General features: G+C 42.2%; 2 protein-coding genes across 28 annotated transcripts; one reads left to right on the top strand and one right to left on the bottom strand.

Moving 5' to 3' along the window:
* Positions 1-7,418: 7,418 nt before the first annotated feature.
* Positions 7,419-20,383, bottom strand: NFYA (nuclear transcription factor Y subunit alpha). Of its 21 annotated transcripts, none has more exons than XM_030000446.2 (10): positions 20,236-20,383; positions 16,893-17,014; positions 15,088-15,171; positions 12,620-12,766; positions 11,191-11,322; positions 10,420-10,525; positions 9,728-9,894; positions 8,756-8,929; positions 8,278-8,379; positions 7,419-7,484 (listed from the first exon to the last, which is right to left on the bottom strand). In XM_030000446.2, exons 2-10 carry the CDS (start codon positions 16,965-16,967, stop codon positions 7,431-7,433), a joined length of 1,041 nt encoding a protein of 346 aa, XP_029856306.1. In that variant the 5' UTR covers positions 16,968-17,014; positions 20,236-20,383; the 3' UTR covers positions 7,419-7,430. The 21 variants fall into 21 exon arrangements, with proteins under 21 accessions (XP_029856306.1, XP_029856313.1, XP_029856301.1 ...); XM_030000453.2 differs by having other exon boundaries at positions 9,728-9,876; positions 15,088-15,174; XM_030000441.2 differs by having other exon boundaries at positions 15,088-15,174.
* On the top strand, positions 19,434-23,669 carry OARD1 (O-acyl-ADP-ribose deacylase 1). 7 transcript variants are annotated; one of them, XM_030000435.2, is made up of 6 exons: positions 19,849-19,992; positions 21,166-21,233; positions 21,789-21,933; positions 22,086-22,144; positions 22,524-22,636; positions 22,967-23,669. In XM_030000435.2, the coding sequence occupies exons 2-6, from the start codon at positions 21,198-21,200 to the stop codon at positions 23,067-23,069; spliced, it is 456 nt and encodes a 151-aa protein (XP_029856295.1). In that variant the 5' UTR covers positions 19,849-19,992; positions 21,166-21,197; the 3' UTR covers positions 23,070-23,669. The 7 variants fall into 7 exon arrangements, with proteins under 7 accessions (XP_040975785.1, XP_029856295.1, XP_029856296.1 ...); XM_030000436.2 differs by lacking the exon at positions 19,849-19,992 and adding an exon at positions 20,522-20,651; XM_030000439.2 differs by lacking the exon at positions 19,849-19,992 and adding an exon at positions 20,620-20,718.
* The last annotated feature ends 291 nt before the right edge of the window (positions 23,670-23,960 follow it).

Here is a 23,960-nt window from a genome sequence, read left to right on the forward strand (position 1 = left end):
ATTATCAGTAGCCCATCCAATCTACTTCTGTTATGCTCAGCTGTGGAACCACATTCAGGAACGGTCTAACTTGCGTAACAGCAGCCTCTGGACATGTGGGACATTGCAAACCTGGCCGTGTCTTCAGATAAGCCTGACAGAGACACCTAGTTAGTGACCCAGTTTTATATTGGCTGTTGAATAGTGGTGTAGACATGTATCTGGCTAATGTCTCACATGTCCTCCCAGCTTATCTTTCATTCGATGGTAGCAGGAAATAAAGTTGCAGCATTCTAGGAACTGGGCTTATCAGATGGACAGGGCACAGCTGACAGGATGTAAAAGGACAGGAGTTTTTTCTAAGACTGAGGCTATTAGTCAATACCTTCCATTCCAGTTCCTCTGTACATCTCCTCTGTCCTTCTACAGGACATCTAGTTAAAACTCACTTCAAGTCTAAACATTCTCTGCAGCCTATGCTGAAATAGTTATTTGTTTCTTCTTTGTCTCACTTCAAAAGCAGTGAATGCTAAGAGGACCATTTTCATCTCTAATAGGGAGTAAACTAATACCCATATGACTAATGCCTGGGCACCTTCATCTGTTACCTGCTGTTCACTGCAAAGAGCTCTTGCCCTAAGTGCCCTAAGAGCACTATAAGAATGGAACAATCATATAATAAATTATACTGTGGAGATTCTGCTGAAGTCATCATAGTACTATGCCATCAAGTGCCTTCCAGTAGCAGTTTTGCAAATTCGGTAAAATTTGCCATATGCCTAAGAAGCCAGGGAGACTTGAGCAAAAGATTAAAAGGACAATGTTTTATTAGTCACTATGTAAACCATCCAGTTCTGCTCCATGTCTTGAAAGACCCACAGAAAGCAAAATGGGAAAGTAAACTGCATTTTGGATATACTACAAACTACAGACCAAGGAGTCTCCTGCTAGACAAAGTGAAGTTGACTCATTCATACCTTTCCTCTTCCTCTGGAAGTCACTGAAACATGAGAACATTTTTGGAACAAATGATTGTGTCTAACTCCTCCAAGTACAAACAATCAGCAGTGTTGTTGAATGAAGAACCTAAAGAAACAGAAAACCCAGCTTACCAAGCCTATTCACTTCACATTAGCAGTACAAAATTTTATTCATTCTATTCACTTTAGAATACCTGTTCAATTGTTCTCAACATCCTGCCTAACTTTCCTCCCATGCCTAGCAATCGCAAATATTAATTACCAGAAAGGAAAACTAAGCAATAAAAGACAAGATCCTGGCAACCGTGACTAGCCCAAGATTAGCACATAGAGGAACTTCTCTCCAAAGTGAGAGATTGCTTTAAATTAGTCTGCTCCTGTTCTTGTTAGGGAACTGAAAAGAATTTCAAATTAAGAATAAAGCAAAAAGCTGTAAAAATCAATATCTGAGTGGCTTTGTAATCAGATAACCTATTATGTGCTAAGGGCATTCCCTCCAAGCCTGTGATGCCTGCTTACACCCTTTGCTACTGCCCTTCATGCTCTTCCGCATCCACGAATCTTCAGCTGTGAGGTCCTTGAGGATTTATTCTGCTCTATTTGCCAACAATCACACTTCCAGCATTTCTGCATTTCACCATGATTGCAAAGCTGCCAGCAATGCAGTGACAGAAAACCAGGCCAGCTTTCTTCAGGACCCACACTGACTGCCAGCCTGTGGGGGCTTTGCAGCACCTAACAACAGAGACTGAGTTAGGAGGCCAGATGCTGTACATTCGGCAGAGGGAAAAAGGCACCTTCAGAAGATATTTCCAAACAGCAGGACCTAACTGGATGCTCTGAAGTGCCTGCTAGAGGAACTTTCATCTCACCTATGGGTACACCATCCTCCTAATTTCAACACTTAACATAGGGAGTATGGTTATGCCCCATTGTATCTGGCATTAGAAGTACACACCAATTTTCCATTGGATCTCTGAGACCACTTCAGTGTAGCTAAATACAAACTCATCCAGTATTTCCAAGCTGTTTTACAGCTAGCGTAAAGACGTCACTCACAGTTGGTTCACTTGGAAAGCACTATTAAGGCATCCACTGCAGGAGAAACACACACAAGTGTTTGGGGTAGAACTTGCCTTTTTTGTTCTGTTTGTTGCCAGCTAGTGACATTCATGTCTGCTTTCAACCTCTGCTAGCAGAGAGATGCTTTTGCACCAGCGAGGGCAAAACCAGGCCCCCTGAACTGCAGCAGTGACTACTGTTCTTTCAAGAACACAGCATATAGCTACAGATACCTGTGAAGTTCAGTGTATCCCTTCTAAAAGCATGCCTATCCCAAGAACACACAGAAAAAAAAAGGCAGACGTAATGTTTTGCTTTTTTATGGCTGCTGTTAACCCAAAGAGCTTTGCAAACTGTAAACATACACAGGAACTGTCAACAATACTATAACATACAACTATTTCATACCATACAAAGATTGGCTAACAGCGCGAGACCTCAGCCTTGATTATCATAGTGAATGTTTAAGTTACGATACTGCTGAGAGATCCTGAACAGCACATGTGGAAGAAACAGCATGCCCGAGAGGGATTAGCAGACAGACACGGAGCTATCTCTTAAATCTTTCAAAGCCTGCCCAGTCCTCTTAAGAGGAAACCTTCCTTTTGTGCCAAAACACAAGAACTAAAACTCCTTCTAAGGGTGTCCATTCAGTCCTGTTTGGCCAAAAAAGATAATGAAATGATACTTGGGAATTTAGGGACAAGTAGAAATCACCTTCCTGGAAGGTAATCAAGAATATAAAGGAATTAATGTCTTACGAGGAAGAGCATTCAGGTAACATGATGTTGGATTGTCATCTCTTACACTTATGCAACCCTGTACAGATTCTACCGCTGTACCCATAGGACACTCCCTGTGCTCCAGGGCAGCTTCTATATAATCACTGGATTCTTCGGCATGGCCTTTCAGGGATAATTACTCAATGCAATGAACCCTGCAGCAAGCATGCAAAGAGAGTGAAACATCACTGAGGCACGCTGAGCATTATGCTGACAGATATCTAGAAGCTGGCTAGCTGTGGACGGGACATAGTGTGACTATTGGGCATATTCCTCTTCATTATTAGAATGGTAATTTTTTCTTTCAAAGAATAATTGCAGTGCATCCTCTTTCCTCCCACCCCAGACTCATCAAACATCTTCCTCACACTCAAAGGACATACCAAAGCAACACTGGCTGGCTCAAAGAAGCCTTCCTTCCTTCCCCCCAACTCAGTGAGGCCATTTCCCAACTCCAAGCACATCACAGCAGCTTCCCTGGGCTCAGAGCTGAGAGGTAAGGCCTTCTTCCAGCGTTCCTGCAGCCCATTCTCAGACAACCCAGCTCCTGCATGCAAACCACCCTACAGCCACCATTTTGAGGCACTACTTCAACCCGTGAGGAAAAGCAGCAGGGCAAGATGGAGGCCCTCTTCACCAGCCAATCAGAGGTGACCCAAAGCAACACCCATCCAATCAGAACCCACGGTGGGACACCCCAGCTTCCCTCAGCCAGTCAGCTTCCAGCACTCACCAGCAGCCAGGCCCCATGGGCGGGCAGAGCAGGTCCCTCAGGCAGCAAAATGGCGGGATGGGGATGGAGGGGAAGATGAGCACCAAGATGTCCAGGCCCTTCTCCACAGAGCAGAAGAGCAGCAGATGCACCCAGATGTCCCCCAGGCTGGAGGCTGAGCTGCCCTCATGGAGGGCAGGAAAGCTCGCTGGCTGCCTAGGCATTTCTCAGCAGTGCTAAAACCACCGCCTGCCCTCACCGCTCCATGTCACTGCTGCCACTTGACTGAAAAGAGCAGAAGGTCTGAAAAACATAGCCAAAGCTTGTTCTCGGTTTATAAATTTTTATTAGCTGGATAGTGTACACAGTACTTACAATTGCATCTATTAAAGACCAAAATACACTTGAAAAAATGCATCATATAAAAAAAATTATAAACTTTTAACTATATACAAACTTTGCCTTACATTACATTAATCTCAGTACCCTCCCACACCCATTCACAAAGAAAAGATCCCCCCCCCCTTTAACATGCAAGGCCTTAAAGCCATTTAGCATCACTTGAGGACCATTTTCCACATCCCATTCTTTACACTCATATAAAACTGGTTTTGGATCGGTTCGCCGCTCCAGTGCTCTCTGGGTCAATCGACCACGTTTCTCCCCGAGCCTCTTCTTTTAGCCTCATCCATTCTTTTATGCACTCCTAAAGTGGAGTTTTTGCTCAAATGTAGCCAATCCACAAAGAATTCTCATTTAATTACTAGAGAGGTTTGAACTTCATGACATCTCCAATTTAGCAAATTTACCCAGGAAAAGAAAGCAGACTTTTTTGGTAACGTGGTGCTGACCAATAACTCCAATCTCACCAAGCAAACACTACTTTTAGAAGTGATACACATAACCCAAAGCAAATGAAAAAAATATGACAGTAGCACTCAGGCTTCCACATCACTATTTAAAGTATTAGCGATAAGACTTCCTATATAACACAAATCCATAGGTCTTAATACATATTCTACAACAACGGATTGGAGAACCTATATATGAAGGGCTTACTGGGAAAAAAGTTCTAGCTGTTTTGAAGACGTTTACAAGTTCTTCAAGGAGTCATTACTCATTAAAAAAAAAAAACAAAAAAAACCCAAACCTATGTCAGGGCAATAATCTTGCTTCCCTAAATTCCAACTCTCAGAGGGGGTTCTCCAGGACAGAGATTAGCCATCAGTTGAAGAGCAGAAACGTTATAGAGAGGCTGTCTTACTCCAGCACAGAAATATTCCTCCAGTACATGAATACTGCACTGACAAAATGTACAGATGCTCTAAAAAAATATTTACAATAATGCTGCAAATTCATCTAAAGCAAATTTTGTGTTATTCCTTCACTAAAAGAGCGCTACATATTTCCTGAAATGGGTGACCTCACAAGAAATGCTAGGTGAGGATTTCATAGTCGCCAACTGAAGAAAATAAGCACCATGCTCTAATTGGCCAAGTATTTTAAGGCGGAAGCAACCAAAGGCACCAAAGATGCCATCAATGCAATGGAGGTAAACAAATACCTTTTAAATCATTAGAAAAAAAATCCTAATGTAAGATTTGTGAACAGAGCATTAGATTACTAATATAACTTAAGACAAAATCGAAAGAAAGATTTATTTGCATGTCAAGAACTAGGCCACCTCCTCCCATAGCTGCAGGTGTCACTGTGTGTCAAACAGCTTCTTTCTCAGCTTTAGTTCACCATGTCAGCTGTGGTAAGGGTAAGAACATGGAACTAAAACTTCAGAAAAATGAACTGAACTCCATATAGAAAATCCAGCTGCCTACCTACAAATAACAAATCTGCATTTTTTCTTTGTTCTTTTACACTGGCTACATACCTCCCCACAGGTGGCGGACCTAAACATTGTCATCCTTAGTATCTAGACAGGCATAGCCTTCCTCCAAGATTGCCTGCTGGCAATCTAGAATCTGACATTTCTCCACATTTCTGCTCCCTCCTCTTGCATTCCTTCCCATCTTCTCATACTCTTAGGTCTAGTATTTTTTTCTTTTATCCAAAGTAAACAGAATTTTCAAGGCTCTGTCTTTTTGTATCCTCCCAGTCTTCTACAACTTGCTAATTTGTCCTCCATTTTGCATTTAGTCATAAGCTTTCAGTAAATGCTAAAAACATAGCGGGGAGATAATATGGGTTGTATTTTCAAGTTGCATTTACTTTTTTTGTCACTTGAAAACAGAGTTCACTGAATTTAAACCAGTCTCACCCATCCTTGGCTGCTTTCCTCAAAAACACCTCAGCCTCTGCAACTTTACCTACTCAGGTTCATAATCACCTCCCTCAGTGACAATGCCTGGCAATATTTCCAATCCCATGCTTAACTGCCATGATGCAGTTTTATGTTTTAACTACAGAACACAAAAATTGGAAGAGATGGGACTACAGCAGGCTGGTGATACACAGAGCATCTGTAAAACTCATTCAAGATGGGAAGAGACAAGCATGGAAAGATGCAAGTATCACCTGTTAAAATGTTATGAACTACAGCTTCCATCACCAAATTTCAGAGTAGTAAGAATGGAGCAAGCTTAAAATCTGTAATGAGCTACGGAACTAGAGATAAAGATACGTTTTGTTGAGATACTCTGCCAGAAGCCAGCTATAGGTCATGAAAAAATCTTTTTTAAAATTTAAGTACTCCTCCTTCATTAAGTGCTACTTTTTTTTTTTTTAATTTAAAGAGGATAGTCTATAAAAAGCCTGAAAGGTTCATCAATACCTGCCTTCATTTGTTTAACAATCCTTCAGTTGCATCAGGGTAAGATGAGTTGCCCTGTGCTTCTGCTGTCATGAAATGATCCCTCACTCTGTGTAGAATGAAAGAATTGTAGAACTGATTTAGAACAGACATCAAGAAACACCATCACAAAGAGGGTCAAGTGCTATCGCTCTGAGATTGCAGATTTTGTGTCTTTTGCAGGAACCATGCACTGGACTGGCAGGTTAGAAGGAAGATTTAAAAAAAAAAAAAAAATCCTTTGGAAGGGACTCACTCAAAACTTTTAATCCTTTTTATGCTAGCATCAACTTTTCTTCCAAAGCAACAACTACTGGCAGTAAACACACTAAAAACCACCCAGAGATTGCTTTTACTAATTAAATCCTTATCCCCACATCACCCTCTCCCGTCTTACTTCTTGGAACGGATACACAATATATCAAGTCCTGTAATAATCTTGAAATATTTCTATCATTTTGACTGGATGGCTGAACTTTTCCCAGAGAAGAGCTTGCTGTTTACATATTTTACAAGGTGGAACTTAAAACAATCCCCTTTCAGTTTCTGCCAGTTTCAGAAGTGCAGATGCAACAACAGGGAACAGTTCAGTTGACAATAAAGTCCAAAGGTGTAAGAAGTGAATGTAAATAACAAGTCTCTGCTGGGAAAACAAAGTACTGTGGTATAGCCACATCAGTGCTGGTTGCTATAAACTGGATTATGTCTCTGTACAGAAGGGCCATAACTCCAAGAGGTCTTTGCTGGCCCTGCTTCAGCGTGCCAGAGTTATTGCTGATCACTGAGTCAGTGGCACACTCTCACCCATGGCCAATCTTAATGCAAGAGATGTTTAAAAGAAGAAGAAAAAGGCATGAGCAGTCAGATTCTGAAATCCTTGTGCTGGATCAGAACAGTATACCAATAAAGTCGTTAAGTTTCTATCTGTTGAGTCAACTGCAGTTAAAATCTTGACCACATACTGAAAATGTGGTGTGTGTTCTGTAGAAAAGGATAGGCTGTGATATGGCGATTGTCCCATTGAAAGACTCGCTTGATACACTGGAAAAGTAGGACAGACTTGCAGAAGGGACGGGAATTCTATTCAGTTATTTTTTTTCTTTAAGCAGTGGTTAGGAGACTCTGATCATCTGTGTCATTGCTTCTTCATTGGCCTGAGTTGGATCCTACAGATACAAAATACATACCATGTTGTAACTTCAACATTTTTCCGTAACAGCAGAGAGATTCACACACAACTATCAAGAGGAGATACTCCTGCCCCCTCCCTTCATCTCTAAACATACCATATTTTTCCTGGGTTTTACAGGCCAGTGTAAGAGAATGGGATATATAAATCTTAATAGTTTCTAGTAACGTGCTGTTTCTGGTAATCGGGAAGACCTAGTACAGGTCTAGGATTTGGGAAGGATTCTACTTCAGGATAAGAAATATTCTTCCGCTAAAGCTACAGGACTGCTTTAAAGCACTAATCAACAACAGAATTTGCTAATTCTACCCTGTTGCATCCCTTCCTTGGAAAACCTGTCTTGTACTTTTAATGTAAATCAATATGCAGCTAAGAATCAGATATTCGCATTTGTTAACTTTCCATCAGGTGGTGTCTCTACCTTTAATTCATGTCCTAAAAAAGTACTTCTGGTATGCAACCAGAAAGCCTGCAAAGACTGTATTTCTTAGGACAAAAAAATACATTCTCTGTTTGTAAAACAAAGTGAGTACATTTCTATCAATATTACTATAATTTAATTACTCAAGGCAAACAGACACTTGCTCTCTATAAGTAAGACAGAAGGTTTCTTTACAATGCCTGAAACATAAATTCAAAGGCAGAGAGGGACAAAGGTCAGCAGCCTAGCCCAAAAAAGAACAAACAAAATGGTACAAAGACACCTCTAAAGTGTATTCTGAAGAACTGAAAGTGGCAGTTGTCCAAAGAACAGATAAAATTCTACTTACCTGCATATGAGGACTGTCTTTTTCCTTTGGTGAGAAGAAACGTCCACCTTCTCCCCGCTTCCTGGCCATGGCATGACGATGCCGAGATTCATGCAAGTATTTCTGCAACAATATGAAGGTGGTAATGAGAGACTAGCCTTCTATTTCAAGTTCAGTACTTTCAGTAGGGAAAATTCCTGACCGCTAGCCAGTCCCCATCCTTCCCCTTTGCCTGAGGAGAAAGTGTTTACAGTAAATGCCCATTTGCAATACAGCTACATACACATTCAACAATTAAACGCATGCAAAGGAAACAGGACTGCCACCAAGGGACTTAAAAAAAATTGCTCTGATGTAGCTTATGGGGAAAAAAAAAAAAAAAAAAAATTTAAAAAATTGAAGAACACTTTAAGATTCTAGTCCCCATTTTCCAGCACAGGTGGTTTTCTGTGCCTTTCTCATAGAGCAACCCTGTATTAGATCTGAGTTATATTCTCACCCTTCTTTCTTTGGGAATTTTTCCCTCCGCTTCAAGCTTAGCACGTGCCTGCCTCCTCTTAAGGATCCGGTGATACTGCTTGGCATTTACATAGAGGGGCTCTTCTTCCAGCATTTCTGCTCCAGGCAAAGGTATTCTCTGGATAGCTGGTACTGATCCAGCTCCAGGTACCATCTGTAAAGACAGTATGTTTTTAGTACTTGTAGCTCAGAACACAAAGTAAATGCAAAAAAGTAGTTTAAAAAAAACTTTAAAAGGGAAAGTGTTTGGGTTTTGTTCAGATAATGCATCTACTTAAATAAAAAGGAGTAATAAAGTTATTCTCAAACTGCAGAACAAATTTAAACAAATCAATTACTTGTAAGTCGTGCTTCTTTTTTTCTGACAATGGTACAATTTCAATACAATATACAATTCTATGACCATGTTACTGCTTCTTGTACAATTAAGCATGCAGGACATGCCCATTGCTTCCCTTTCTTTTTGGTTATCACTTATTTAATTTATATGATAATTTCAGATAATTTTTTTAAGCAAATATTACTTGTAGAGCTGCTGACATCTAGTGGGGATGAACAATAAAATTCAAGTTAAAAGGCCTCACTACAAAGAAATAAGAATTGGCAGAAAAAGCCCTCATGAATCAGAGAAACAAATACTAAGGGATCCTCAAGAAAAGCAATAGTTGATTCAATCTTTTTAAACCTCTGCTTATCAGTTAACAGCTTATTTTGAACTTCAGTTTCTAGATTTCTGAACTCAATAATCTACCGTGGGAAAGTACAGAGTACATAAATCACAATAGGACACAGGCCATTAAAACTGAAAACTTATATTGTTTAAACTTTAAACTAATGGTAGCTACTGAGAAGACTGACCAGATTAAGGTGACATGAATCTCAGACAACAGTTTGTGTACTGACATCTTAAACGTCAATCTTTATAAATATCAATGGAAAGTTAAATACATACCATAACCATTCCACCTGAATTGACAACATTTCCAGCAACTGGCAACGTCACTGTGACAGTCCCTTGTCCACTACTGGTTGTATTGGTGTTGGCTCCCGTTTGGACAATTTGTGCTCCAGCCAAACTGGCTGCTGGAATGGTGATCATGCCTGTAACAGGGACTGTAACTTTAAGAAAATAAAACACAAAAGAAAAAAAAAAAAAAAAACAAAACCAAAAACATGCACACAAAAAGAAGGGAACACCATTAGTCCCACTTCTGTTTTTTACTCATTCATCCTTCCATAACATGCAAAAAGATTCAGAAAAGTATTGCAAGTTATTAAATAAATTCCATCACCTGGTCCTCATACTTCCTATTTTTTGCATTTGTATCTGTACAGTAATCCCCGTGTCAGATAAGAGATCATATACTCTAAGGTGTAAAAGCAAACTTAAGCGTTTCTTTTCTAATAGCCCTTGCCAAAGAAAAGAGCCATTTTTTATTTTTCTGGGGAAAGAACCGCAGACTGAATTCCTGTATAGTAACATAAACATCTCTTCTTCCATTCTCTATGCCAACAATTTGTATCACAGCTCTCACAGCACTACCAGCATTGCAACTCAATGTTTTCTTTGACAATAATTACAAGGCAATAAAAACCTATCAAAGAGATATTGAGAAGTCCTGACTTTCACACCAAAGCTCATACCTTGTTGGAGAATGGTTCCATCAGCATTAACTGGCTGATAGACTATGGTCTGGCCTTCAGCTGCTTGTGCTACCTGTTGTCCTTGAACTGCTATTTGTTGCTGGGTCTAAACAAAACAAAGAACACAGTAACTTTACAAATTGCTTATTTTTCAAATTCTACAATTCCTGCATTAACACATGGTGCTTAAGGTGTTTCAGGCACCTATTTCTTTTGCTTCATTACCAGCATCAAGAAATAGGATGGAGCACAAACCAATTGAAGTGTAGGTAAAATACCTAAAGCACATATAAGATACTTTTTCTTATAGCATAGTATTTAATATTGAAAGAAACAAGTTCTAGGTTTCCTGTCTCACTATGAATACGTTAAAGGAAGAACTACTCTGCTCAGAAATTTAATTTCGGTCCTAAACAAAAGAATCAGCAGAAAACCCAGGTATGACTAGACTACTTCACAAAATGGCGCAAGTATGAAATTAGCAATACTTCATGTTTTCAAATTTCAACAAATAGACAAAAACAACCATGAACCAATAAAATACAGAAACACAATGGATAAAAACATGCAATCTATTTATTCTGCCCCAGAGTTATGTATGAAAACACTACAAAAATATGAAATTTATTCTCAAGTTCTCCTCAATATTAATAATTCCTCCCTTTTTTTTTTTTTTTTTTTCCCTTGTTTTACTTAACCACACCTTAAGTCATTTGTCAAGTTTCTCTTCCTATTTCTCTCAAGAAAACCCTTTCATGCTGGTGCAGTTACCTGTGTCTGGCCAGCAGTAACTGCAGTCTGTGGCTGCTGTATAATGATCTGCTGGGTCTGGCCCTGCTGCCCCTGTACCTGCACAGCCTGCCCACCTTGAATCTGAATCTGACCTGGCTGGACCAACTGAATCTGTGGAAGAAAGAGTCAGAAAGGAACATTAACTATGCCTCTTATTTCTCCCTCCTTGGCCTCAGCATTACCAAATCATCTCTGAGGATGATTTACCGTTGCAAAGAAAAAGAAAGCACTGATTCTTCTCTTTTTCCATTTTAAAATGAAGAGTTTTAATTTATTCCTCCCTGTGACACAGCAGTCACAAACATACAAAATAGAGGAAACATAACATGCTAGTGTCATTATGCCCTAGCAGTTCTCCACTGCTTACACAATAAAAGGGTCAAAAGAAATAAATTATTCACATGAAACTAGGAATAATACTACTCAGGTGAAAGAAAAAAAGAGGAACGATTTAAGATATCTGTAGAGTGTTAATTATGCAGCATACAGAAGTACTCTTGGATATATATAAAAGTTGTCTTCAGTTTTGCAGAAAAGTCTTTCCACCAATGTGGAACATTTCTTAGATTAAAAAAGAGGAACTGGAATACGGCTTGAAGCTTGTGCTTAAAAACCCAGTTATGGATTTTCCTCCAACAAGCAGACTGTAGAGAACCTAACACAAAATATATCGTTTTTCAACAAAAGAAATTTTAAATAAACACTAAATAAACCTCTCAAAACACCAAGACATCATATGCCTTCCTGGACTGTGCTGAACTTGATTCCTAAATCCCATTCTCAAATCACTAGAACACTTTCATTATGCCACTGTTAGAGTTCTTCCCCTTTGCTCTTGAGGAACACACTTTCAGCACCTGTTTAAATTTAAAAACTGTCTTTTAGACAATTATTTCAAAATAATTGCTTCTAATAAAATCCATCTTCTATACCTTCTACAGTATTACCTTCTGTGCAATGGAAATGTTCAAATTCACCTTCAGCCATCACATATTAGATTAACTCAAGCACAAGAGTTATTTTCAAGAAGCTTTCTTAAATAAATTAATTGTCTTTCTGAGCCATAAATTGAGTAGGCACCAGATCACCAATTGTACTGCAAGGGCCAGTTAAAATAAAAATAAAAAAAACCCTAAATAAACAAAAAAACCCAAACCAACTCCAGCTGTATTTTAATGGACTTCATTTAAAAGGTTTGCACCATCCCATAAAATACAAAAATCAAATACACAAAGAATTTTCATTGCATCCTTAACATGCAGCTCACTGTCAGATCCATAGCTGGAGAACGACCGCCTTTGCCCAGTTTATTTTAAGAGTGCTGAGGCAAACGTACTATCTGACAAGGTGAGAACATCACAGTTCGTTCTCTGCAATTTATCTTAAAATAAAATTAGGGTTATCTCACCTGCTGCAGTCCCTGTGTTCCAGAAACTGGGACTTGCATGATTGTCTGGCCCTGACCCCCAGGCACAGCCTGCACCATGATCGGCTGGCCAGTTGATGTGATCAGCTGACCTCCGCTTACTTGTACCATTAGTGGTTGACCCTGGACCTAGGAAAACAGGAGAAAAAACAAACAGAACAATGAAAAAGTCTGGTGACATGGAGCCAGAAACTGAGGTGGCTACCACATGAGGCTAAATGCTTACCTATTTTAATGCGGTGACCAGAGAAACTAAGCAACAGTCACTAACCTGGGTTTATAATCAGTATCAAGTATCTTTAGTTTCTAAAAAATTTTCAATGATGTGCTACTGCGTTTAGTAAATTATCTTTTTCTGTTGCAGTCTAACCAAAACTTCCAAGTCTAATTGCAATAAAGCATGAAAAGCATGGCTAGATTTTCCAGACACGATAACCATCTTCGTGCACAGCCTGAGAGCAAAGTGTAATAAAAGAAACTTCATTATCCACATCACTATTACTAATCTTTAATTGGGGTTCCTAATGAGAAAAAGCTGTAAATAAGCTATTCTGACAGAGACATTCTGAGGTAACTTCAACTCTGTCCAATTACATGCTTATAACATTTCCATTTCCTAACGAATATATAGCATGAGATGGTCTTAGAGAATCCTTTCATGGTTATTAAGTGAAATTATAAATGTAACAACAGAAAATGTAGTTCAGTAAGGAATAGTGAAAGAAAATAAGCAGCAGCCACTTCTTTGCTGAATAAGGCTTACAGTAGATTTATAAATTTGGCATAAGAGTCTCTGGACTCTTGGACCAGGTGTATCTCTGATCACTAGGTAAAAGGCCAATGAAAAGAAAAGCAAGGGGAAAACCTCTCTGTTTAAACACCCTCACCCGCTGAGTCCCCAGACTCCCAAAAATATATCTTTAAAAATACCGTACCTCCACAGCTTAAATGTGAAATGGGTCTTACGAACTAGGTAATCACTCTTTACCATGCTCCGAGTTGTTTAGAAACAAGAGCAACACAACATGATAAAAAGTCACCAAGTTCTTGGGTTTTCTACTTGTAAATTTTCAAGAATATGCAATAGCAAATGCTCACTCTTCAACCACTGTAAAATACCAGGCTAAACATCAGTACAGATTTTCAGCACATACTGAACTACCTAAAAAAAGCTTCACTTTGCATAGTTGAAATATCTTAGTGAATTATATGCTAACACATCCGCGGAAACAACCACAGTTGTACCTCAGTGATCAACGCCCTACACAGAAAATTGTGACTTTACAGGTCACCTAATACCCTTGCGACACTGTTCTGTTCCTCAACCTTGTAACTACTGCACACAAGTCCCTAACAAAAATCGGCAGTATTTGTTTTGAATTACAACAGAGAGAGATAAGCATGCTCATTTCAGCCGCAGAGAAGCACAGTCAGCAGTACAATATCCAATAAGCAGAAAGAAAAATTATGCATTCCAGGATTCTTGTTAATGTATTAGAGCAAGAAAAAAAAAGGGGGGGGGACGGGGGCGGACACGTAACGATGACCAGGAGGCCACAGTGACCCAAGCAACTCAAGTCAGCCAGCTTTTCATATTTTAACTCTGAACATAAAAAATGCTGTGTTCAATTTTACACCTGGCAAGACGATTCTAGCCTCTTAGAACTCTCCTCCTCTGAAGAATTAAAACCCAAACAAAACCAAAATACTGAGTGAAAAACGCAACACTAAACTGCTATGGCCATCCAGGGTTTATCAACTCCTTTAAAAGCCTCCTACGTGAGCTAATGAAATGAAGTTTGCAAGACAGAAAATACTTGACATTGAAACAAATCAGGGTTTGAAATAACCTTGCATTTCTGTCCAATTTGCGATCTATTTACTGTTAGGATACATACTTCTCCTGGGTTTCCCTGTGTTGTTCACATGTAAATAAGAAATCGGATCACTCAATCTCACAGAGGCCAATATTGTCCTCAGGTGCCCTTTTTAATCACAGATGAAAAAGGTTCACTCTTCAAGCTCATGGGTCATCCACCTCCTCTCTGTCTTTGTTTCATGTAGTGAAGACACAGAACTACTCACAGTGGATATCAGGAATCTAATCTCCTTGAAACTACAGGAAATCTTTGGGTTATATCTCTTGACTGTTACTTCCTCATCTTGGTGGTTTTTCCTTTTAAGTCCCATTTCAACCACTATTCACTTTCAGAATTACAGCAGCAGGAATTCATGAATGCATCAGGGTTTCTGGCATGTGCCCGAGATCCAAAGAAAAGCTATAACCCCATGCTCTTCATGGAAAACCCTACAGCTAGCATAAAGCACAGATACTACTGCTAACAAATCTTCCTGTTCCTATTTCAAACCCTGGAAAAAACACAGCATTAGATATGTGGCGATGGTGAGAGTCATGCAGTGCTCACAAACACAATTAGAGAGATCACCACTACCTGGAGGGTCTGGACTTGCTGGCCTGAGGCGGATGCCACCTGGGCCTCAGTCTGCAACTGGACAGCAGTGACACCACCCTGCTGCTGGGAATAGGAACAGGAATAGCTTGAAACATGGAAATGCACAGCTCTGACAAGAGATGACGACACTTTGCTGGAAGAGGGTGAATTTAAAATTCATACACACTGCTCTTGGAACATAAGCAATGTGAATATGTTTAGCAAACCTAAGAACGGAATACCAACAAAACTGCATATGATACTGACAGGCTTCAATATCCCAAACAAAAAATCACTTACAAAGAACATAAGAGGTTATTTTGCAGAATTTAAAATCTCAGCTTCACTGTGTTAGACTGCTACTTTTCTGCTTAATGTTTCCTTTCACTGTGCAGGTTTCTTCCTGTGAAGGGGTTCCAGACTTTTGTCAGACTTGTTATTTACAATAAAGGCCATAAATTCATTTCTGCACAGAACAGCAGCACAGATGACTACAGTCTAAGCTTCATCTATGTCACCCCTGCATCAATGTCTTCCCACTACTGACCTTGAAGGACAATCTTGAGAGGTTGCAAAAGCAGTTAAATCTAAAAGCCTTTTCTATCTTTAGCCTCTTCAGTAAGAGTCCCAAAATAATCTGCATTAACTGTGTTAGCATTTGGGAGATGAAGGACATCTCTCTACTAAAAGCTGTACTACAACGGGCCTGTTAAAAAAATTTATTTTAGAAAAACATTTCATGTCAAATACAACACAGGCTTTAAGAGCATGTACTGAAAATGAAACAAGCCAAGGTATGTTTTTACCTCCCTTCTACCTACAAAGTGTCAATAAAACCAAATGTATCTTTGGTTATCTGCTGGAAACAGGTATTTTTGGTAAATCTTAATATATAATTTTTTTAACCTCACGTACAATCTTGTTCTGACTGAAAGAGTCAACTAAATTCAATGGAAGAAGCTGGTCCCCGCTATCAAACACTCAAAACAGGCTGATGACAAAGCAAAGCATATCTCACTGAAAACATAATCCAGTGGCTCATTCATTTGCACGACAAACTAAGAAACTCCTCTTGCCTTGAAACAGAACGTAAGATGCAACAAAAAATTCAGCTGCAGCACAGCTCATCTGAAAATGCATTACTATATCTGAATGGGTGAAGCTTAACAACAGTAAAAATCTACAAACCCTTAAAAAACCCAGCCCTACTCATCTGCACATTATAACATGAACTAGAAACTTCTTTCTGAAATGGGTGAATTCGTCCAAAGCTACATGTGTTGTTGCAGTTCCTGTACTGTGTGTTCATTTTGATCGACCTGTAGTTCTAAAACAAAGGATCTCAATAAATACTTATTTTGAGAAAGCTGGAGAAAGCCCTTATGGGCTTGAACAAAACCTATTTCAATTTGGCGGGGGGGTGGGGGGGGATCTACATTGTTCCTTGTGGACAACTGACTGTTTCTATTAATATTCTCTTTCCTCCATTGTCAGAGAGGATTTGTGACTTTCCTCATGTCACTACCAGTTTGCAAACTCCCTACTACACTGAAATTTGGTAACTTGTATACCTGCAATTTTATTAATTTAATTTTATAATAAGTATTTTTTTAAAAACATATTTAGTCTGACCTCAAGCCTAGTCAGACCGCTGACCACTGATCAGGTGACAGAAGTCAGATAAACACCTATCCAGACAGTATCATGAAGCATCTTGCTGGTTCTGTGAAACTCTGAGAAGTACAGTCAGTTCTGTAACTCAGCACTGGCAATGCCAGCTCACCCGTTATCACTTTCCATACCTGCTGCTGAATCTGTCCAGCCTGCACAACGATTTGCTCCGTGGAACTGTTACTATTCGCTGTGTACTGCTCCATAGCGCTTCAGTTCCAATACGGTAAAAGGCACACCTCAGTCTGCGTATCTGGCAAGACAAGTTAAAAAAGCATGTAATTATTGTCCCAAGGTTTGAAGATTTGTATTCTCTTACAATAGCTGAAAAGCAAACCATCCACTGACATTGAGGTCGGAATCACACAGTAAGATCCACTGTTTAATCAAGGACCTACCTCCTTCCTAATGTCACCTTACTTTCAATTAAGTAGCAAAACTAGAATTGTAATTTCAAGAACATATAACTTGACTGAGAAGTATCTCAATCTCAATTCTGTCATTATCTTCAGTGAATCAAATAGTAGCTATGAACCTGTTTCTCTTCCTGTTTTACCCCTCCAGTCTGCATATTCTGGGCTATAGACAGATGCCCGCACCGCATATTGGTGGCGGAGAGGGATGAGAGGGGTGTAATCACTAAAAAAAACCTCACAAAATACAAAGTTGAGGTGTAAAACCAAACTACATTTCACGAATTCAACAAAGCTAAGTGAAATTGTCTCTCCTTTCCCAACGACGCAGCACTCCCTCTGCGTATCTCTTCTCTTCCTACTTTCATATATTTTGAAAATACCCAGCAGACTTCTCCCTGCCTCCATCCTTTTACTGCCTCTCATTTCTTGGACCCTTGCCTACACATATGAAGAACACACTATTGAAAAAAAATACTCAGTTCCATTACCTCCTTCTCCTTCCCAGTTCTTCTCTTCTCAGGTGATCAACAAGGGAAGAATTCTTACTATTACTTTTAATGAGGTATTTGATTTATGCTATGACTGAACAAGTACCTCCTACATTAGTGAAAAAGCAGCCCGTAACTTTAATCTGCAAAGTCTAAAGTAACAAAAATCCAGGCTCCTTCAGTTTTCATAGAAATGTACACAAAATTTATTCACAGCTTTAACTGTAACAGTTGCTGTAGTTACTACTGTAATGACACCTCTCATGCTTCCTGCTCTTTAACTTTAAAACATCCTTTGTACTTCAGTGTCTTGCATTTATTTTAAGAACACTTCATTTTTTCATCAACTTACTCCTCACCGTGGCCTAAGAAGACACAGAATGATTTTACATTTTGTTGTTTTCTTGCACATTAACACCAAATGTCGCTTACCTACAAAAATAAACGATTAACCGGTATGTATCATGACAGACCAGAAGCATGCTCATTACAGGGGGCATAATACTCAACCATAATAATGTAAGAACCTGCTCAGTCCCTGTCAGATCTTTTGTTCAGAATAAGGATGTAATGATGCTAACCCTGGAGATCACAAAGATAATATGAGTCACAGCACTGAAAGGCACTACGTTTTACTGCAATTTGAATTCTATCCTTGGCCCGTTTACTAACAGTTTTTCACAGCCTGCCAGAATAAAAGAAGATAAATATTCTTTCTGAAGATGATACTGCCTCCTAAGGTTCTCATTTCAATTTTGCACTGCATACTTAATTTCTGCCCTTAATGCCTGCGGGCCTGTCAGAAAACAGCTCCCACATTTCATTCTTCAGGGAAGTATTTCAACAGCAAGCACAGGATGCCAGTAAACCGTATTTGCCAAAAGTTCTCTGGCTTCCTTAATGCCACAACCAATAATCAAGCACAGGCGCACTTCTACTTGGCCATGCTTCTTCACAGACCCCGGTACCTGTCTTGTTTACGTAAAATATTAGCAGCATTGTAATCCTAGCTCTCTGCACCAGCTGTGGCTAGCCAAAGTTACAAACAGAAGATTTTATATGCGCTTGATCATAGTCCTCCAAGGGATGACTTCATTCCCTTCATTAAAACCCAGAGCAACAGTGTTACTGTATCAAAGTTAAATTTTAAAGATTGGTCACCTACTTCAATGGCACGCTCCTCCCACAGCTGATCTCACCAGTCAGCCCCTCCTCAGTAGGCCCTTGTCTGCACTGAAAATGACTTGGTGTTCTAGTTCTATCAGCATATATTCATATATATATACACACACACATATATATAAGGCTATAGAAGCTACATCAACAACAGTTCCTTCAGCAAATAAGCTACGCCAAGAACAAACTAGCATGATAAACCGTGCTAGGACTTGAGCTAGCTTGAAAGCATTGTTTTTAAATGCGTGGCATCCTGAAGCAACGTTACTAAATTGGCAGAAGTTTCTAGGGCAGACCCTGTCAATCTACCCACACGATCGTTGTCCTCTACGGACACTAGCAAAGGACAGACACCCACGTGAAGCCGAAGACAGGATTTAACTAAAGAGCTGCACAGAGAGGCCAGAGTCTTCCCTCCCACTGTTCTGCAGCACAACACACGTGGCACCCAGATTTTGTTTCCCACCTCCTCATCAAACATGCAAGTCAGGGAGTTCTCCCGGGGACGTTTTTATTTTATTGCAGAAAGCCTCGGACCTGGGGATCTTCTCGGCGGGCAGAACCCCCGCGCTGTGCTCAGGCGGACGAGGCAATGCCCTGCAGCTCAGCGAGGAGAAAGCGAGGCAGCCCCGGGGGCCCCCTCGCTCCCGCAAAAAGGGCAGCGTCTCCTCACAGAGGAGCACGTGGCTGGCGACATTTGGCGTCCAGGTGCCTTGAGGGGAGGCGGGAGGGGGAGCGCGCACACCCGCTTCACCGGCACGCTGGCAGCCCCGGGGAAGAGGAAGGGGGGGGGGGGCAGCGACCTGCTCTCGGCGCCTTCCCCCCCACCTCCCCCGGGCAAGGCGGGGAGGAGGAGGAGGAGGAGGAGGAGGGGGCGGAGGAGGAGGGGCGGCCTGGGCTGCCCGCGGCCCATCTGTCAGCAGGGCCGGCGGGGAAGCTCGCCCGCCCCGCTCCCCCCCCCCCACCCCGTCCGCCCGCCCGGTCGAGGGCGGAGCCCTGCCGGCTCCCGTCCCAGCGGCCCCGCACGGGCAAGGCCTGTCCCCGCCAAGGGAGGCCGGGCCTGCCGCACACCACCCCTCAGCGGTCCAGGCCGCGGCCGCGCCTTTTCTCCTCCACCGCTGCCGCCCTCGGCCCCGCGCCCGCACCTCCCGGTACGCTCCGTGCCGGGCCCTCTCCGTCCCGCGGCCCGGCGGCCCCGGCCCCTCTCCTCCCGGTGCGGGTCCCCCCCCCCCGCCCGCCCCGGGAGGAGCCGGGCCCCGTCCCCTCGCCTCCCCCCCAGTGCCCGGCCGGCCGGCCCCGGCCCTGCGAGCGGCCTCCTGACTGGTCACTCGGCCCCGCCAATCCCGGCGCTGGGGCCGGCGCTCGGGGGCTCCATATTGGCTGCTCGCACTCACCGTGCCTCGCTCCCCCGGTTCGGGTCCCGCGCTGATTGGCTCCGCTACCGGTCCCCGAAACCCAATCAGCGCCTCCACTCAGCCGCCGCGCAAAATGGCGCCCAACCCCGAACAAAGGCGAGGGAGGGGGCGGGCGCGGGCGGCGCAGGCGCACGGCGGCGCCCGCCCCGGGTGGCCCCGCCTCCCTCCTCGCGGCCCTTAGCGCCGGGCACCGCCCGCCCGCCCGCGCCCTGCCCACCCGCGGCAACTGCGCCTGCGCCCCAGGCAGTGCGCGCGCCTCGTAGGGCGGCCGCGGCCAGCAATGCGCAAGCGCCGGCTCCGGCCCCACCCCCTTTCTCCTCTTACCCTACGCTCCGCCTCCGAGCGCCTTGCGCATGCGCCGGCGCCACGGCGGGTTGGCCTTCGGAATGTTCTCGGCGAGTATCATAGAGAGGGCGTTCCTCCCGCCTTCCTAGAGAGGCGAGCGCCGGCGGCCATGTTTAGGTGACGATAAGGCCGCCGTGGTGGAGCGGAGGAAGGGTTGGGTTGGCCGATGTGGGGAGCGCTGGGGAGGTTCTTCGTGGTGCAGGCCCCGGCCCGGCGGATCGTTCTTCACACCGTGCCCGCGGGTGTGGCCAGCTGAAGGGTTTTCTGAAGGGGCAGGGGTGATTTGGAGGAGGATGGAAGGCCCGCGGGTGCCAGTTGGGTGATGAGCCTGGGCTGAGGCCTCCTTGCGCCTCCTGGGCTGGAGCTGTGGGCCTGCAGCGGGAAAGCTTGTGCCACACTCTTCAGGGATACTGGCCGCCTCCTTTTCTGTTTTCAGGGGGTGTCTAGATTGTCGCGGCTGTCCCATAGATGAAGTAGGCTTAGCCTCGCACATTCTGGCACACCAGCTTACTGCCTAGTTTGGGATTCCTGATAACTCTGTTTTTCTCTCTGTCATTTTTCCAGCTGCAGGAGTCTTCACCATAGCCCGTGTTACCATGGCCACCCACTTCTCCAAGGATCAGGAGGAGAGAGTGCGTAGAAAATGGGTTATGTGGGCTACTGCTGTGATGCGTGTCTCTGTAAAGAGGCCTTCCTGTTATTGGAGGCCTAATAACGTGGCAGCTGGCTGTACTATCTACCTTTTTGGAGGAAAGTGGCTGACACTGCTAAATTTCTTGCACTTTTGTGCTTATGTCAATGATGCAGATACTGTACAACAGCACAGAGCTTACCTGCTTAACTAAATATCCAGCACTGACACACCGATAGTATGCTGAAGATGTGCACTAATCCAGCTGTACTCTCTATTATGCAATTTTCCTTTTTAAGCATTGATTTTGTAAAATTAACTGCTGAGCTGGCATGTGGTACTCATAACTGATCTTGTAGAAAAGATAGATAGTTACCTGTATATTGGGTTCGTATTTCATGCCAACTCATCTACTTGTGAACTGCATCTTAAACTCAGTGCCTTATGCTCTTTCGTCTACAGGCTTGCCAGACTGCCTGTTATCTTAGTATTTTGTTATCTGAGTCTGCACTCTTAGCTTATTTTTATTTACCCTTCTGTTTGTGTTCTTTTCCAGATCAAATGTGTTAAGGGGGACCTTTTCTCATGCCCTCAGACGGACTCATTGGCTCATTGCATCAGCGAGGACTGTCGCATGGGTGCAGGCATAGCTGTTCTTTTTAAGAAAAAGTTTGGAGGCGTACAAGAGCTGTTGGATCAACGTGAGTGATACACGTGGGGTGGACTTGCAGGAGCTGAAGGGAAAACCTTGATTTCCAGCAATAAGGGTATTCCAAGCTACTTGGGGTGTAGGGGGAATTATGTAGTGGAATGTAACTGTTTCAAAAATACCTTCTTAATTTCTTCACTTTAGAAAAGAAGACTGGGGAGGTGGCAGTTCTCCAAAGAGAGGATCGATACATTTACTACCTGGTAAGAGTGGGACATCACTCAGGCACTTGCCTGTGACTAAACTATATTAGATATGATAATGAGGACTTTAATAGTTGTGGGTTTTTTTAGTATGTTCCTCTAAATAAGAGGTGTGAGATGTATTACTCAAATATTGCTAGTTAAGGAGAAGCCAAGCTGTCTTGTGTATGTATATTTAAACTCCAAATGGACAGAACTAGCTGCTAAATTACACTGTTTTAAGCTGTGAAACATAGTTCTTTTTCTGAGTCTTTTTCTCTTCACAGTAGCAAGTCTGGGTGTGGAGTTTCAGAGTGTAGTGGAATATGTTTTTTAAAAAAGAAAGTAGTTTGCAGTGATCATGCCAAAGGCACAACTGACCTTTTACATTTATACTTAGATTACAAAGAAGAAAGTTTCTCACAAACCAACATACGAGAATATGCGAAAGAGTTTAGAAGCCATGAAAGCTCACTGTCTAAACAATGGAGTTACTGACATTTCCATGCCTAGGTAAGAAAAACAGTTGCTGCGATGTAAATACTTGAGCGTTTCTTGCATAGAAGGATGTTTGAGAGATGATCCCCTGCTGTGAAATAAGAGTTCAAGTATCCACTTCTCTTCAACTCTTCTGTTCAATTGTGCAAATGAAATTTGCATTTCCCAGTGCATTTAAATGATAGCAAAACATAAGGCTTGGCTGTTTCCTTATTTTAACTGTATATGTTGATTTGAGGTGAGCTCAGTTAGTGCCACATAAAACTGTAGCTGCTTGAAGTGCTAGTTGTTCATAGCATGCTCCAAAAGAGGCCATTACAGCTATTTTGATGTCTTATTTTCCAGGATTGGATGCGGACTTGACCGCCTGGATTGGAATAAAGTTTCAGCAATACTTGGGGAAGTGTTTGAAGACACAGATATAAAGATCACAGTTTACACTCTGTGAGCAAAAGAGTTTAAAGAGAGCCCCATTTCCCTTGCTTTCAGGAGTGGAAACCTGTTAATTGGTGAGGGGGGAAACTGCATGCTGAGCACATTCTTCGTTTGAGTGTAGCTCACTCTTGTGTTGGCAGTGGCTTTTCACAACAACAACAACAACAACAAAGCTCCAGAGCAGCTAATTTGGGATGTAGTGTTCAGGGAGCCTGTAAAGAAGGCAGAGGTGTTGTGGTAACCCTCTGGGAGTGCCCGGTCAATCCGTCCCAGGAAGCCACCAGATGTCACTGGTCCTCCACGGAGCACCTGCTTGCACTAGAGCTTCTACTTAAAGCTGACAGTTCCTGTGCAGAGTGAAACTGGAGCTGTCTGTTGCTTAGGTATTTGTTGGTTTGTAGTTACAGTTGATAATGGTGAGCTGTGGAGCCCTGACACTTTTTTTTTTTTTAAAGTTTTGCAGTGTTCATATCTGGCATACAGTTTAGTTACTCTGTTCATTACAGGATTAAAAATTTAATTTCTACCTTCTGGCCATAAATACAGTTTTTTGTTATGAGATTGTACTCGCTAAGAATCATGCTGTCAACATTAAATAAATAGCTCTTCAGTACTCTGCTGTCAGATAAGAGCATGGTCCTTTTGAAAAACATGTCTGTATGTGTTGTGGCTGTATTCTAGAGGAAACCTGGGTTTTGAAGGGGAATGGTGGAGATGTGTAAAGACACCTTGTGTGCATTTTATGCCGCATAGCCTGCAGAACTCAGTTTTCTGAGAATCCACATGTGTGAATGACTGATGTGCCGTCAAAAGTCATAGCATGGAGTTTAAGGTTTGTTTTTCATATTTCTTTTTTTACTGCATTTGTAGTTTAGCTCTTATATGTAGGTTGGTGTTTGATGTC

The sequence above is a fragment of the Aquila chrysaetos genome, chromosome 24 (genome assembly GCF_900496995.4).
Source record: "Aquila chrysaetos chrysaetos chromosome 24, bAquChr1.4, whole genome shotgun sequence".
Taxonomy (NCBI): Eukaryota; Metazoa; Chordata; class Aves; order Accipitriformes; family Accipitridae; genus Aquila; species Aquila chrysaetos.